At 34.9% G+C, this 16,938-nt stretch overlaps 1 protein-coding gene across 2 annotated transcripts in view; it reads right to left on the bottom strand.

Annotated features, from left to right (window-relative positions):
• LOC127809344 (protein RRC1) overlaps window positions 1-15,226 on the bottom strand; it is a 33,141-nt gene extending 17,915 nt beyond the window's left edge. Inside the window, exons 1-8 of one of the 2 annotated variants that reach the window (XM_052348110.1) lie at window positions 15,073-15,226; window positions 13,578-13,665; window positions 13,360-13,489; window positions 13,131-13,176; window positions 1,526-1,583; window positions 1,267-1,419; window positions 734-850; window positions 468-633 (exon numbers count right to left, since the gene is read on the bottom strand). In XM_052348110.1, the coding sequence (XP_052204070.1) occupies window positions 468-633; window positions 734-850; window positions 1,267-1,419; window positions 1,526-1,583; window positions 13,131-13,176; window positions 13,360-13,489; window positions 13,578-13,652 (745 nt within the window). In that variant the 5' untranslated portion in view covers window positions 13,653-13,665; window positions 15,073-15,226. Of the gene's footprint in view, window positions 1-467; window positions 634-733; window positions 851-1,266; window positions 1,420-1,525; window positions 1,584-13,130; window positions 13,177-13,359; window positions 13,490-13,577; window positions 13,666-15,072 lie in introns of those variants that run through there. The other variant, XM_052348112.1, reaches the window with a different exon arrangement.
• Window positions 15,227-16,938: the final 1,712 nt, after the last annotated feature.

Here is a 16,938-nt window from a genome sequence, read left to right as displayed (position 1 = left end):
CCGGAAATATGCACATACACCATTCCCTACCCTCCTTTGTTTCTGACCTCAGGTTTTGTTGCTCAAATTATGGACATTTCCAAACAGGAAGACTTGGGCCACGTCTTAACAAGCAAGCAACCACGTCTAACATATTAAACCAATGGTACACTGGGAGCAAATTCAAAACTAATTTAGAAACTTACTAAAAAAATAAAAGGCATATGAACTGGAGCTTGCAAATATTTGACAAAGTCTCAGATATTTGGGGAAAGAATGAAATAGAAGTTAGTACTTCCGCACATAAATGCATATGCAAAGTAGGAAGACTGACAGAGTAAGCTTTTTTTTCCAGAGTATACCTTTTTTTTTTTCAGAGAAAATAGACAAAACTAATTCAAACACGTATAGCAGTATATATATACACATATATATATATGCAGAAGACAATCATTTGATATTTTAAATGAAAATATAGAGAACTAGACCTTGCATTTCATCCTTTGCAGCCTGTGCATCAGCTCTGTTCATGAAAGCCACAAAGCCACAATTTCTTTGCCGCCTACGTTCCTCCTCAGTCCTAGGCCACATTATTTTCACACTAGCAATAGGCCCAAATCTTCCAAAAGTCCGCAAAAGAAAATTCTCATCCACCTAAAATATAGAGGGAAAACTTTAACCAAGCTAGCTTAGAGTTGCTTAGATAAATAAGAAGTCCGTAAGAGAGCCAAATGCATCAGAACCACAATCAAACCTGAGGGGACAAATTTCCAACATAAAGGTTTGTAGTTTGCGGATCTCCATCATCAAATGATCCAGGCTTCCCACTTGGATCAAAGTCATCAGGCAGTTCATCAAATCGGCTGGATGGCTGACAAAGTAACATTCATAAACACATGCTTCCAATACAAACATCAAAGGTGAGAAACAAAGATAGGCTATGTGAATAATATATGTGACATTCAATAAATTGGACAATAGATGATAAAGTTACTTTCCCCACATGATGTGAATAATCCAGGACCAAAAATATCCAGAAGTCCAATACATGGTGGTCATGGGCTCAAAGAACTGTGAAGCACAGATGCCATGGTCAAAACCATGTGCGACTACATAAACCAATTTCCACATAACCATGGAACTGTTTGAATTATACCTTTAAAAAGAAATAATGAAAAGAGAAAACTAGTATAGACAAAGCTTGAGAGAAATAATCTGTGTATGTAAACCAATCAAACTTAATGTTATTCAACACATAAGAAGCAGCTTGGTCAAGAAGCCACTTACGGCAGAATTTTCGCTGTGGTGCCCATCACGCCAGTGTTCACGCTCCTGGTTCCGCCTTTCCCTCATTTCTTGTTCATGCTTCAACTCCTCCATAAAATGATCAATGTTCCTTGACTTCCCTTTCTCTCTCTCTTTCGGCTTCTCCTCCTCCTTCTACAAGTAATTAAAATAAATAGAGAAGAAAAAACAAAATGCATTAACAAGACCAGCTAACTGAAGCAAAATCAAAAGGAGAGAATGACAAACTAGGCAGACTAACCTTCTTCTCATATTCTTTTCCCTTGGATGAAGGAGGTGGTAAGAAAGATGGAACGTACCTGCATATAATATATAATAACCCAAATCTTTATCCTAAATTTGTTGTAATTCAACGATAAAGTAGAAAAATAAGAATCACGATGAAATAAAATAACACAGAAATTTCAGTACACTGTACTAAATTTAAACCAAACTAGGTTCCCATCACTGAATAATGTGAACGGCAAGGGGCAACCAAACATTCTGAACCCAGTCTACATAAGAGACACATATGTTGCTTGAGTTAACATCAACCAAGCAGAAATTATATTGACCTATGTTTCATTTGCACGGAAAGGTATAAACTTGCTTTACAAAGTCCCATCATTGCCCAATTCCAAGCTTTCAAGGACAAGCAAGCATTCTGCACCTCAAGACCCATGATGATCTTGCAACACTACAAAATCCCTGGACTATATCCCTGGGCCCTGCAAACTTTTAACTTAAAGAAAATTTGGATGATATTTTGTATCATTTTACCGCCTTCCAACCACAACTCCCCACCCAAAAAAAAAAGAGTTAAATGGAATGCTTGAGGTAATGTAAACATGTCACAATTGAAGCAATGGGCTGTTTAGAATGGCTTCAGCAACAGATTAATTTAAGACACCAGGTCAGTCGACCTATTTGTTCAGGAGGACTGTGTCAGAAAACTACTTATGACTCTACTTACAATCACAATAAATTTAGAAAGGAAAAAAACCTATTACATTCATATTTTTCTTTACTTCCCTCATGGATGTCAAACAAATATCTTTCTACGTCCTTCCTGTTGAATATTCAAAAGATATAATAGGCATGAAACCCTAACACAATCATCTAGAAGCTCAATTAAAACAAGAAGAAACTGTAAGAACTTGTCCCATACAAGTATGAAGAGTAACAGTTATACTATACTTGTAAAAGGAAGGAGAAGAAAGAAGAGAAGAGAAAATCGAGAGAAAAATTTAGGATATAAGACTGAATCTCAAAAGATACAATGAGACCTGTTGAGTTTATATATTACTCAAGAGAATCTCTAAAAAACTAACTGTTACTGACAATTGGCGGTAAAAACGTGAGCAAACATTGCTGTTTGTTGAAACAGAATTAAAACTACCTAGCCACATCAACAACTGAATAAACTGCCTAATAGTAATCAAATCATTTTCTTTCCTGTCCTGTTTCCTTTATACATCCAGCATGAAGTGGATTTATCCTTAACAATACTACTCCAGATAAACTTTCATAGTTGACACATATGACTAAACATAGTGAAAGATACTGCATGATATTTTCTTCATCTTTCTTCATCTAAGCAAATATGATGTTATAGAATTGAAAATGCAAGATTACTGTTGTAACCCAAATTTGAAAGCAGGAAGCCTAAATAATTCAAATTATAAGATATTGTGATTGAAAATAATTTTGATAAATAAACAAATATTTACATCCAAAAACTGCATTAAGGAGACAAACCATTTAAAAGCAAAAGAAAGTAAATCATCCAAATATCGCACAACAGAAGACATAAAAAGCAGGAATTCATCCTCGGCCACAAATTAAAAAAAAAAAAAAAAAATGGAAATTGCACAAACTAACCATGTCTAAAAAAAAAATTCGTTTTTAGCCACTTTTCTGAAAAAAATCATTTTCAGCCACTCAAACAAACTAATTGCTGAAAACAGCCACTTTCCAGTTTTGACTCTGTCAATTATTTTTTAAGCCTGTCATTTTTTTATAGGTTTTAACCCATCCAGTTTTGATCCTGTCACATTTCCAGTTAAGTAGAGTTTTGAAAACAATGAAAAAAAAAAAAAAAGTGGCTATAGAGTGTAATTAGTTTGTTTGAGTGGCTATAAAATGTAATTAGTTTGTTTGAGTGGCTAAAAATAATTTTTTTCAGAAAAGTGGCTAAAAACAATTATGTGCATTTGTTTTGGGCTAGTTATGAATTCTTCTCAATTAAAAAATGGGTAAATTAACCATACAACCCCTGAGCTTTGGCTATTTGACTCAAGACACCCCCCTTTAAAATTGGCCCAATTAGTCCCTAAACTTTCCCAAAAATAGCCATACACCCCCATCGTTATTAATGACATTAAGTAATAAATTGACCGTACACCTCATGAACTTTTGGTATGTGCCTTTGACACCCCCTGAACTTCTATTTTTTGCCAAATCAGTCTTAGCCTTTTCGGGAAGTTTTGGGGATTGATTTGGTGAAAGGTGAGAGTACATGGGTGTCAAGGCCAAAGACCCAAAGTTCAGGAGGTGTGTGGTCAATTTACTTAACATTGTTAGTAACAAAGGAGGTGCTATGGCAAATTTTGGAATGTTTAGCGACTAATTGGATCAATTTTATAATTTAGGGGGTGTTTTGAGTCAAATAGCCAAAGTCCCCCCCCCCCCCCCCCCCGGCGGGCGGGGTGTGGTCAATGTACCCTTAAAAAATAATACAACCCTCTAGACACACAAACACACACACAAACGGCCCCTCCTCCCCTGGATTTGTTAGTCCCCAGATTTGCTAATGCTTTAATACATATAACAACCACGCAGCAGAACTTGTGCATGCCTTCTCAAGAGATCAATAGCCCCAAGGGCAGCTAACCATATGCAAAAGGCAACTCTAGGAAGCACTTGATCTCACACCAATTTACAAGGAAGAGCCATACAAACCTTTTTCACAGAGAGCACCAAAAAACAGTGAATAATGAACGTCCCCCTTGTGTTGGGCTCAAATTCAACAACCATCTATCCACCTTCACTCAATCACAGGACAACCCTAAAGTAAGCTAAAGAAAGCTAATGATGAGTCCCTTAAAAGGCCTCATCTAAAGCCTAAAAATTGTGCTCCACCATTAGAGGAAAACAACCCAGCCATGACCAGCTCTTTATTGACAAGTAGTGAAAATAAGTCAAGAAATTGATCTGACAATAGCCATTGCACCAACTCTTTGGTAAAGGCATACCCCAAAACCATCTCTCACCTTAACCACCAACACCAAATAGAGAAAAAACACCAATATGTATGCCAACCTTCCTACTAATTACCACATTTATATAATATCACTTCCCTCCACAACCCCTCCAGTTGTAAAGTGAACCTCTTAACCACTTACCAACAAGACTTTGTTGAATGGAACAAAATTTGTTATTCCTAGTTCACCCTCACTCCTAGAAAGACAAACTTGCTTCCACTTGACTAGGCTATACCATAGTTACTTTAGGTCGTGGTATGGGAACAATTACGAGGCATGAAAGAATGCTAATATTGTTGCACAAAGAGGATATTCTTAATTGGTTCGTTAATAGTTGTGGTATGTTTAATAGTTGTACCTAGGTCAAAATTAGTTGGATTAATACTTCACTATTATAGAAGTTGAGTAGTTTTGTTTTGTTTTATATTGAATTCTTTTTTATGTTCTTGTACAACTTATGGAATGAAAAATAAGTTAGGTTGGAATATAATTTAAGAAGGAATAGAATATATAAGAAAGTGAGGTAAGCAAACTTTCTTTGCTCTAATTTTCTTCGAAAATTGTTCTTCTGACTTTGAGTTTTGTCCCTAGTTTTTAATGATTTTTAACTACAAATGCATTGCATGTGATCCCCATTATTGGGGATTCAAATTGCATTCCTTGAAATCCTAGGATGCAAAAGAATCACAATCCTAAACATGTGGTCTAGATTGCGATTCCATTGGGTGAGAGGGGACCTAGTAACTATGGGTGGTACTATAATACTTAAAAAGTAACAAGCTCCAAACATGTTTGACTTGAGCTCGAGTAAATATAGAATAAGCACATGTAGCATAATATCACACTTCATATCTTGTACATAAATGAGGAAGCACAAAATTATACTTTTGTTCCAATAAGCTTGAGTAGCGCACACTCTAGAGATGGGTATAAATACTCATTAATGACTAGAAACATTATTTGCTTGTGGGATCCATCGATTAAGACATACATGGATGTGTGGTTGTATAAGAGAAAAAAATCTTGAACTCTCACCTTCATCATGGCTTGTGGGGACAAAGTGCATATATGTTTTTTACTAAGGAATGGAAGTTTCTAAACATATAGCTTAACTAAATTATTTTTTCTCTCACCCATGTAGGGGCAAGGAACTTGACTTCCCATGACATAACTAAACCCCTTTTTGGTTTAAGACATAATCCTTTCTTCAAAAACTTCTTCCTTTTCCTACAAAAATTTTCCATTTCTAAGTATAAACATGAGACCACATGACAGTGTAATAATATCAATGATCCATATAGTAGGAAAAAGTAATACTCTTGGGGAGAATAATACCTATCTACTATTGAGTTTATGGTAGGGTTAGCACTAGGGATCCTGGGATTAACAATTATGTGGAAAAGAAGATATGAGCAAGATTATCAAAGGGGAAATAACCTCAAATTTTCTCAGACCCAAAGGTTGAGTTAGGTGCCTTCGTGTACACAATTTGCATATGACATTGGCTCTGAAGATGAGACAAAAGAAATGAAAACTAAGCACGATATATGGGGACCCTTGAAAATCTACACGCCTTAAGTTTAGCAAATTGAAAAACAAATATATGAAACGTAAATTTTGTAAAAATATATGTTGAGTAGATTGGAACCCAAATACATAATGAGACTTTAAGATCAAATCATTTAAAAAAAAAAAAAAAATCAGTTTGACTATCATTGATCCATTTTTGAAAAAGATATGGATATTCTTGAGGATGTTACTCATAAAATTATGATGGAATGATTAAGATGGAGAAGTGTGGTGCATCTAGTAAGCTTGTTAATGGTCCAGGAACCCACCCTAGATCCACTAAATCCAAACCATCTCCAAATCCATTAAGATAGAGACTCAAACTAGATCTATTTAAAGAAGGGTTGGAACTCATTAAACTAGACCCAACATGCAAATGGTATTAATCTAGCCCAAAGAGCCAGTTTGGCCCAAAGTTAAAAACACGTAAAAATGAAAATAAAAAGGCTAAAAGGAAAAAAGAAGATCACAACAAAATCCCTCCAACCTCCACAACCTCCTCCACCCCACTGGAGATTAACCACAATCCAACATATGCAAGGTTGTCTTCATGCTCATCTCTATACTCTCTCTTCAATGCCAGTCTCTTCCTCTTCACCAAGTCACCTCCCCCACCCTCAATGAGATTGTTGGCCTTGTCATGGTTGACATGGAGTATGACCCTAGCAAGGCATTGTTGAATCCTCCTTTCTTTACCCTTTGCATCCAAACTGGTCAACATGGAGAAGATTGAGCATATCATCATCGTCAATGACGTCAATTGCATTCAAGTGGGGTTGTTGGATTTAAAGCGTCATCCCAATGTATTTATGGGACCTGAGGCATAAGGTGTGGGAGGTGATGAAGAAGGCAATGCAAAAGCAATGTCAAGAATGAATGGACAATCTCCAACTGAGGGTGTGCAGCAGAGTGTCTAGTGTGGTGGATATAGGGTTGTTTAGGAGCGCCTCTATGCAAGACAAACAAGTTTAAGAGGAGTTTGACTATGGAGACAAGGATTAAAAACACGACGATGGAAACTAGGGCTTCATTTCTCAACTAAGGAATGATAAGTTTTAGGAAAGCGTAACAAGTTAGGTGTGCACAATATTATTTAAGGCCCAAGACGGACAAGGGTGTTGGAGCCTGAGGCACAAGGACAAGGCAAGGCGTGTGCATTGGTGGAACTAGGCGCATGCTAACTAAAAATATATATATATATGTCCTAGTTGAAGAATAAGGTATAAAATAGGTCTTAACTCCAAAAAAAATATTTACAAGCATGTTATCAAGAAAATTAAAAAAATTCAACATATACTAATTAAAAAAAATATTAAAACAAGTTACATAGCAGTAAATTTAGTATTTATTTATAATTGGAATTGGAATCTGAAAAGTTTCTTTTCCTATTATTAAAAATTACAACAATAAACAAAATACCAATTCCAATTAGTATTTAGTTATAACTGGAATTGGAAACTGAAATGTTTCCTTTTCCTATTAGGATTCTATTAAAAATTACAGCAATAAACAAAATACCAATTCCAATAACTAAATACAAATTCCAATTAGTATTTAGTTATAATTGGAATTGGAATTTGAAAAGTTTTCTTTTCCTATTAGGATTCTATTAAAAATTATAGCAATAAATAAAGTACCAATTCCAATAACTAAATACCAATTCCAATGAGTATTTAGTTATAACTAGAATTGGAATCTGAAAATTTTCCTTTTCTATTATGATTCTATTAAAAATTGCAGCAATAAACACTTAAACAGTAAAAATAGTTGGAAGAAAGCCAAGCGCGCCTAGGCAGCCTTGGGCTTAGACGCGCCTAGCTGGTCTACGCCTGCCTGGGAGCATTCCAAGGGCCAAAGATGCACCTAGGTGCACCTTGCACCTAGGCACGCCTTTAATAACACGGAGCGTGCAACAAGCCTATGGGTTTAGCACCAGATACATTAGACTTGTTTAGATCTAGTAAATTTAAAATTTGGATCTAAAGGATCTAGCTAATTCGATTCTAGTTTGAGTTTATTATAAATGGACCTAGATCTCATGGATTTGGAATGAGCCAAATATGATCCATTGATAAGCCCAGCATCCAATGTGTTAGTATAGTAAAATCACATTAAAGATAAAAAGAAATTTTATCAACAACTAAAAGATTGGCTTTTGTTGTATTGTTTTGAATGCTAAGTAGTAAAGCACCAAGAGGTGCAAAATATGAGCACAACAAATATACAAATATTACAATGAATGCGCAACCATGCAAGAAAAGATAAATTTAAAACAAAGGTTGTATATCAAGAGGTCGAAGTAGCCCCTATTGGGAATAGATGTGTGAAACACAATTAAGATAGAGTGGTCATGTGTGAATAAAGTCGATAAGTGCTCTTGTGCTGGGAGTGAATAGAATAAAAGAAAAACTTTTTTTTTTTTTTTTTTTTTGGGGGGGGGGAGTGGGGGGGGGGGGGTTCTTGATGAAAAACTAGGTATAATCTGCTTCCAAAGGGCCTCACAAAAGATATGACCTCATTTGTGAGCTAGAATCCATAATTTGACACCCCCCCCCCCCCCCTAAAAAAATGAGATTAATATTTAATATGTTATCTCAAAAAGTGACAAGTTGTTAACAAAATACTAGCCCCATTAACCATCTTGAATGCAATAAATCAAGGAAGTTTAACTAATGAGGTCAAATACCTAAGAGTCTAAGACCACATGTATGATCATAACGCACATGACATAGGTAAAACTAGGGATAGCAAAAGAACCCGTAGTATTGGGTGGTACTAGTCCCACCCCTAAAGAAAGGGGGTTTGGCAACATCTAATTGGATAAAAGACAAGTTTGGGATCCTAAAAGTTTAAGGCACAAAGCTTAAGGTAACAAGGAGGGCGTTCGAAGGATCTCCTAAACCTAACATAGAGTTAGATGAGTATACATACACATAACATTCATCTTTATGATGCTCTATTTTTCACCCTAAGCCCTGATCCAAGATTGATAATCATAGCCTTGTTCAAAGACTTCTTCTTTAAAAGCTTATATAGGCCTCTTAATCTAGCTATTCAAAGGCTAGTATATGGATAACATATATATTTGAGGGGGAAAGAAATATAGGAAAAAGGCTCCTTTCATCGTTTTCCCACTAATACACCCCCCCCCCCCACACACACACACCAATAAAAAAAAGGAAGTCATTCTTATTTTAGCCATTTTTATAAAATTTTCAAATTGATGCCGCAAACTATGCTAGCACACATCACAGTTGGTAACAGGATGCATCATAAGAAGAGATGATTGAGAGATCCATCACTCCTACAGTTTCTTTCTCTCTAACATTAAGTTCTAACTCCCTTTTTTGGGTATTATTATATTCAAACAACTCCCTCCCACCAAGATTACATTTGCCTTTATTGTGCTCTTTTTTTAACAACTTGAGCCCCCATCCAAGACCAATAACTGTAGCACTCTTAGCCTTTAAAAGCTTATGAAAAACTCATTCCTTTAGTTTCCATTTTCATAATATTTTCAGATTCATGTTGCATGGTTGGCAACTTGGCAAATCTGATGCATTATTAGAAGATATGTGTCATGTTCCTAATAACTAAGGGGGGATGGATACATTCTCGGGTAGAAGGAATGGGCAGATGAAAGGTCATTCTTCTAGAAGCAAGTAGATAGTTGCAATATTTTGAAAATTGAACTTTGGAAAGTGGAGGCCCTTTTGGATCCAAAGCTAGCCACAATCTATAATTACTGATTGCATACAGTGTAAAAGGAAGAAAAGAAACTAATCAAAAACTTCTTATTTCTCTCTCTCTCTCTCTCTCTCTCTCTCAGATTTCCCTCCTATCTTTGTCTTCCCTCTCCCTCTGAAATTCTTCTCATTCCCTTCTAATTTCTTAACCGGATTCTCACCAATTCAATGAGAACTTCCTGTCAGATGCAAGGATCTGACAATATGATCAAGAGATCCATCACTCTTATGGTTCCTTTTTTTCTCTGACATTAACTTCTCATCACATTCATGTGACCAAAGCTTCTAGCCAGTAGCAAGTAGCAACATTAGAAACAAGCAAAACATCACCTTATAAGCATCCACGACTCGGTGCTTCTTAAAGATGAACCACCTATCTAAATATAAAAGCGCACCTTCATCTATAAATACCAAAAGTGGACTCCTACTGTTTCCATGTCAAGTACACAGTGGATTCCAACTACCATCCATGTCAAGCAAATCAAAGAATTCCAGTTTAAAAAATCAGCTGCTTTCCAAACAGTTTCATTGAACCAACATCAAATAACCAAAAGATAACATCAACAAGAATTTTGAGTAAATCATAAACTTACAATACGTACAAGACATGCGGGAGCCAGCTATTTTAAATTACAGAACTGATCTTTATGACTTAAGAATGAAATTCAACCCCCTTCAAATTTTACAATTCCTCTAGATCCATGTAAGTGGAAAACGAGAGGGGGGGGAAGGTGCCAGCCCTCTATCTTCTAGCCTAACCTTGTTGGCCCAATGCCCAAAGCTGCTTCCAACCCTAATTATATAGATGACATCGCAAAGATGATACTGACCAAAGTCTCTAATTCCTTCACCATAGTACAATTAAACGTATATGGTGTAGGTTTATATGCTTCCTTATAGAAGCACTGCCAATTGGTAATCAGTACACACCTTTTGATCAAATTATCAATAGTAAAAAGTTTTTTTTCTACGGCATGCTAAATATAGAAGGCAATTGTTAGCAAGCACACCGGAAAACCATATCCTCTTCAAGGGAACTCATCTTCCCTAACTTTCCAAGAGATGGAAGAATATTCTTCTCTGAACTTACATCATGTGACGCTGACCCACAAATGGTATCTTTCCCACCCCCGATTCCTGTGACTGCATAAAAAATTGCCAATCTGCAAAGGTCCAGACATATGTAGTCAATAGTGCTTACTTGTCCAGTTGTCCATAACCAACTGGAAAGCCTTCTACCTATCTCCATTCCTAATAATGACTCATTTTGGTAAGCAAAATCTTTAACACAAATTTCCTTCCTCAAACCTCACTAGTTGTTTAATCATCCTATAATGATCCATACTCGGCCGCCATTATCCCTGCTCCAAGATCAATTCAATTCGAAAGCAAATCTTTGAATCCACTTAGCCAGCAAAAGTTTATTAGATAGGAACTTCTAGATCTCCTAACCCCAAACTGCTTCCTCTAAATGCAAGGCCAAACTCAATTCCAGTCCATTGAAAAGAATTTAAATCCTTTGCTCACCGCCCCAAAGAAATTCAATTAGGGTTTCTCCAGCACTTTAACAATAGAAGCAGGGACCATGAACAACAATAAAAGCATGTTGCAAGGCCTGTTAGTGTGCCACTAAACCCGCGTCTTCCAGCCAACCAATCCTGTCTTAATCTCTGAATGAATATTATCAAGAGCTTTTGCTTAAAAAAACTTTAAAAAATTGTATATGCCTCCTGCCAGAAGCAGGAATTGTGAACAAGATATGCAGTATTTTATCAGGCTCGTAGTGTAAAATGGCACATTTGGATAAATGCTTTCTCCACCAGCCAGCCAATCTCATCTAAATTCTTCAAATGACTCCATCTTAAATAGTTTTCAACCTTAAAAAACCAAAAAGACAAGATCAAATACTTGGCGGGAAGAGAACCCGCACTAAAACCCCATAAATTCAACTGGCCCCTACACTTACCCCCTTCCCAACTCACAAAGATTCTGTTTCTATAAAAACTACTATTCAAGATTTTACACTGCACCTTCATTTGATCCAAATTACCTAATTTTCCCTCAACCCCACGCAGCGGGGAAAAGGCTTGGTATGTAACGTATGTTGTTGTTGTCTAATTTTCCCTCCACTTACTTCATCACTGTGTATATACTTGGTATCTGACATTGCTTGAGACTAGTTAGCTTAAAAACACCCATATACTGCCTAAGGTTGATATTTGGTTTATAAGAAAGTAAAGATTCAAGCATCTATATTTTCCAGTCCTGGTTTATGAATGTAGATGCTTCACAATTATGCAAGTTGAAAGATAATCTAGAGAATCTTTCATGAAAACCAGAAGAGCAAGAGCAATTCAGTAATGCACCTTGCATAACAGGAAGTAACATGCCACAAAAAAATATATATAATCTAGCAGAGAAGAATCATCCCATTTTTAATAAGATATTAAGATAACATGTAAAGTCACAAGGAGTAGAATATCTCTCAGCACATAAAATGATAAAAGTTATATGACTGCATTTATCGCATGTTGATATACATTTGGGATCAATTGGACAAAATATGGGATACAACCTTGAAGTCTCCTGGATAGTTAAAAGATGCTAATACTTGGCTACCGCAGCCAATAATCTGCCACTGTACTTTGTTTCCTCACCCATGCTCACAAACACACACGACGAGGAGGAGAAACCTTTCGAATAGTTAAAATATCTTCTTATAATAAAGACCAAGTGAGGAAGCATGTAATTCCTTGAGACGTGACACTATTAATGCTATTGGAGTCACGAATGACAACCCACATAAACAACAAGGTTGAGCTCAATTTAGGATAACAATCTGAATAAAATAAGATAGTGTAGGATGGAATTAAGCCTCATCATAGAATTGTCTTCAAATATACTAGATCAAATGACAAGCCATGAGAACAATCCTACTAGTTGTCCCCTAAGAGTTCAGAATCTATTTATTCCACCTGCAGCTTTCATGCACAAAAATCTACCAGAAAGCATGAGAAAAGAATAATATTTAATTGAATAAATTAATCACTTTCAAAAGTCTAATATGGAAGCACATTTTGCCCCACATAAACACATGTTAATTTAATAGATTACCACCAAAAAAAGGTACATATCACACTATAGGCATATTCCTTGTACTTTTCTAATACTAACAAGTTAAAGCAATAAGATCCGTATCTGAAGATATCATCATCACAGAGTTTCCTGCTCAAAATGCCTTACCACATAGCTAGCATTGTAACATTGTTAATCAAAGGCATTTATTTACCTACTCCCCTTCTTTGAACCAGATACCCCATCTTTGGAATTTCCACCTGCCATTCGTGAATGAATAAAAAGGCCCATATTTTTATTAATGTATTCATGTGAAAGAAATGATGTAGTATCCGTAATGCATAAAATATAATAAAATAAAAGCTGGTAATAGAGTATATAATGAATGAGTTCAAAAAAATTATTTAAGAAAGGAATTACGGGATGTACTTAGATGCACTAACCTTCAGAATCACTCTTCAGTTTTTCATTGGGATTGATTGTCCCTCCTCTAACAAATGCTTTAGAACCTGTCTCCCCTTGAAATGACTCTACAAACTCTTGATACAAACGGGCTGTTTCATCTTCCGCCCTCTAAGAAAAAAGAACCCAAGTAACATGACAACAAGAACCATTTCCCAACAGAACAAAAGGTTTGAGAAGTGCCAATAAGAAGGCAAACCTTTTTCTTTGCTTCCTCCTCTTCTCTATGCTTCTGGAAAGGAGTTTTTTTCCGTGTAACCGAGAATGAATTCATCTCTCATCAAATGCTGCAACAGCAAATCAAGGATCCACTTCAATTCAATAACCCATATTGCAAGTCTCCAGCACCACATATCATAATTCAGAAGCAATGTTGTAAATTTAAAGGATAATAATATTGCTGTATGGAAAAAGCTAAGTCCAAGGCACCAGGAATCTTCGTTGAGGCCATGGTGTAGCCTGAGACATACACTAAGATGCTAATATGTGAAACACACGAGCGAATTAAAATTTCAGCTACCATTATACATTCATTACTATGAATAATCAGCTCATTTTTTCTCCCTCACAAAGAGAGCAAGGAAAATTGACATGAACTTCATCAATTTATCATGTCAGAAAATGTAGAACGCATTAAGACATCATTGACCCTTCTGTGGAAACCAATGACAGTAGATACCTTAATAGCTCCAAAAAGTAGGGACCTAGTATTTCAAATGCAATTAGCTCCAGATGTATAATTGTCTGTGTTTAAAGAGCTATGCAACATCATGAGGTTTCAGGGCTGTTCCATATATTGTAAATTAACTTCAGAAGTCATCTTTAAGATCATTAAACTAAGAAATCCACAAATTTGGCTCTAACAAGCTCACCTTTTTAATCATTATGATTTAATGTGAGAATGGTTGGCAACAGAACTTGGTAGGAAACCCTTAAACATAACACAAGATCTATGGCCTCGCAAGGGATACGACCATGGATATAGATAGCTGGAGGTTTGCAATTCATGTAGCCAACCCCATCTAGTGGGATAAAGGCATGTATGTGGGGGTGGTTGTTGTTGTTTAGGATTTTATGTCAGGAGGCTTGGTCTTGTCACTAGTAGCTTGAGATATATATGTATTTCACCAGTTACATGCAAACCAAAATGTCATAACTACAGAAAATCCAATTAAATTAAAAACAATTAACAAAATACTATAACTTTTATCATTTATTTTTTCCTATTATATGGAACTTGGTGGATGAAAAGTTTCCAGGACCCTACCCATTTAGTGCAATTGGTCAAATCGTGTAACGATATATAACACGGAATAAATGCCGTACCCCTGTGCACCCCCTTAAATCACCATCTACGCGAAAAATAAAACTGAATTGAAATCACAAAACACGGTGAAACGACATCCCTCCGACATCAAAAACTCGTCTGCGTACGTAAAATCGCTCAAAGCGCACAACACAAATTGCAGAGACGACCCGGAGTACAAAAAAAGCGCAACCTAAAAGTTAATTAGCACAAATGTTAAAATGACGAAATCAATAATAAACCCTAAAATTTATCATCACTCAATCCGAAGACGACGAGACAGAGTTATAAATAACGATGAAAATGGGAGGCGGAGGCTGCGACAACATCTAACTTTCATACGTAAAAACGTAGATAGAGATTTGCATAGAGGCAAGAGAGATAGTACCTGGCGAGTGAATGGAGCCGAAGCTTTCGAGTTCCGATGGAGAGAATCGAACTGGGTATTCTAACCCTAGCAGCTATCAGTGCTCTTCTCTTTCCCGTCTCGGTGAAAAGGGGCCACGCCACCCTCTATCTTCCGTTTTAATGAATGGAATTTTATTTTTAAAAATAAATCTGCTTTACTGTTATATAGTTATTATCTAATTTTTATTAAAATAATTATGTAGACTTACTTAAAGTTGTGGTTATTTCACTTGGGTAAATTGGTGGGGCATTATTGAATTTTTTTTTCTTTCGATCAGAATATCGTTTAATTTTTCAAATTTATTTAATTAATTCTTAAATTTTATATTAATTAAATAAATGTTAAATTGCTTGGCTAAATAACTAAAGTTACATGGGCCCTTGTTTAATTTTGTTAATTTATTTTCATATTACAAGTGTTATAATATTACATGTACAATCATAACATATAATTATAAGGTTAATTACACCAATAATAATTTAACTTTACATTTATTATTGTTTGGTCACTGAACTTTAAAATATTACATGTTAGTCACTAATATTTCAAAACGGTTACTGTTTAGTCATTGAATTTTGAAATGTTACCTGTTAGTCATTGATATTTCAAAATTGTTACTATTTAGTCACTGAATTTTAAAATGTTACTTATTAGTTACTGATATTTCAAAACTGTTACTATTTAGTCACTGAACTTTAAAATATTACCTGCTAGTTATTGATATTTCAAAATCGTTTTTCACTCGTCACTCAATAGTCACTGAACTTTAAGTTTACGAGTGACAAATGAAAAACTGTTTTGAAATATTAGTGACTAATAAGTAATATTTTAAAATTCAGTGTAACAGTTTTGAAATATCAGTAATTAATATATAACATTTTAAAGTTCAGTAACTAAGTAGTAGCAGTTTTGAAATATCAGTGACCAACAGATAACATTTCAAAGTTCATGAACTAAGCAGTAACCGTTTTGAAATATCAGTGACTAACACGTAACATTTCAAAGTTCAATGACTAAATAATAATAGAATACAAAATTGAGTTATTATTGATATAATTAACTATATAATTATACATTATATTTATGAATCGAAAAACTCATTTAAATCAAATAATGCAATAAATAAATGTGTATCTATATCTATCAAAAATTAAATTGTAAATATAATTACCAAGACCAATACTAAAATACCAAAATTTAATTTCTCCCCCTTAACCTCAATTGCAAAGATATATATAAGTGTAATTACTTTTCTATATTAGGCAAGGAGATAACCAAATCCCTATTTATAATATAATAAGTAATTTTCCATCAACACTTTTTAGGAATTATCCAAAATTTATAAACCAAATAGAATATTAAAATAACTAATTATCTAATTAAATAATTTGATTATCTCATCAAATTAATACCATTATATATGGTATATGATCTTATTATTTCATCAAATAAATGCTATCACATCTGATAAAATATTAATATTAATGTTAATTATATTATAATATACCAAATAATTATTACTAAGCTATCTGATGAGATATTTTCTATTAATTATCACACGAGTCACAAAATAATTCTTACAACAATAACTTACTCAGATCAAGTTCAATAACAAATTTACTAAAATAGACGCAATAATTCACTATCCATGGACACTTAAAAATTGATGTTAAGACTGATTTCATTAAAATTTAAGCTCTTATTATATGAAACAAATTTAATTGGAAAATTGCATTGGTCTTTGTATCCTTTCACTAAATTTTATTTATTTACTTTAAAAACCCACACATATAAGAAATCAACGTGTTGTTGAGCGATTTAGAATATTTACTTGTACTTGTACGT

This window comes from Diospyros lotus, chromosome 1 (assembly GCF_014633365.1).
Source record: "Diospyros lotus cultivar Yz01 chromosome 1, ASM1463336v1, whole genome shotgun sequence".
Classification (NCBI taxonomy): Eukaryota; Viridiplantae; Streptophyta; class Magnoliopsida; order Ericales; family Ebenaceae; genus Diospyros; species Diospyros lotus.
This window is presented reverse-complemented; position numbering and strand designations above follow the sequence as displayed.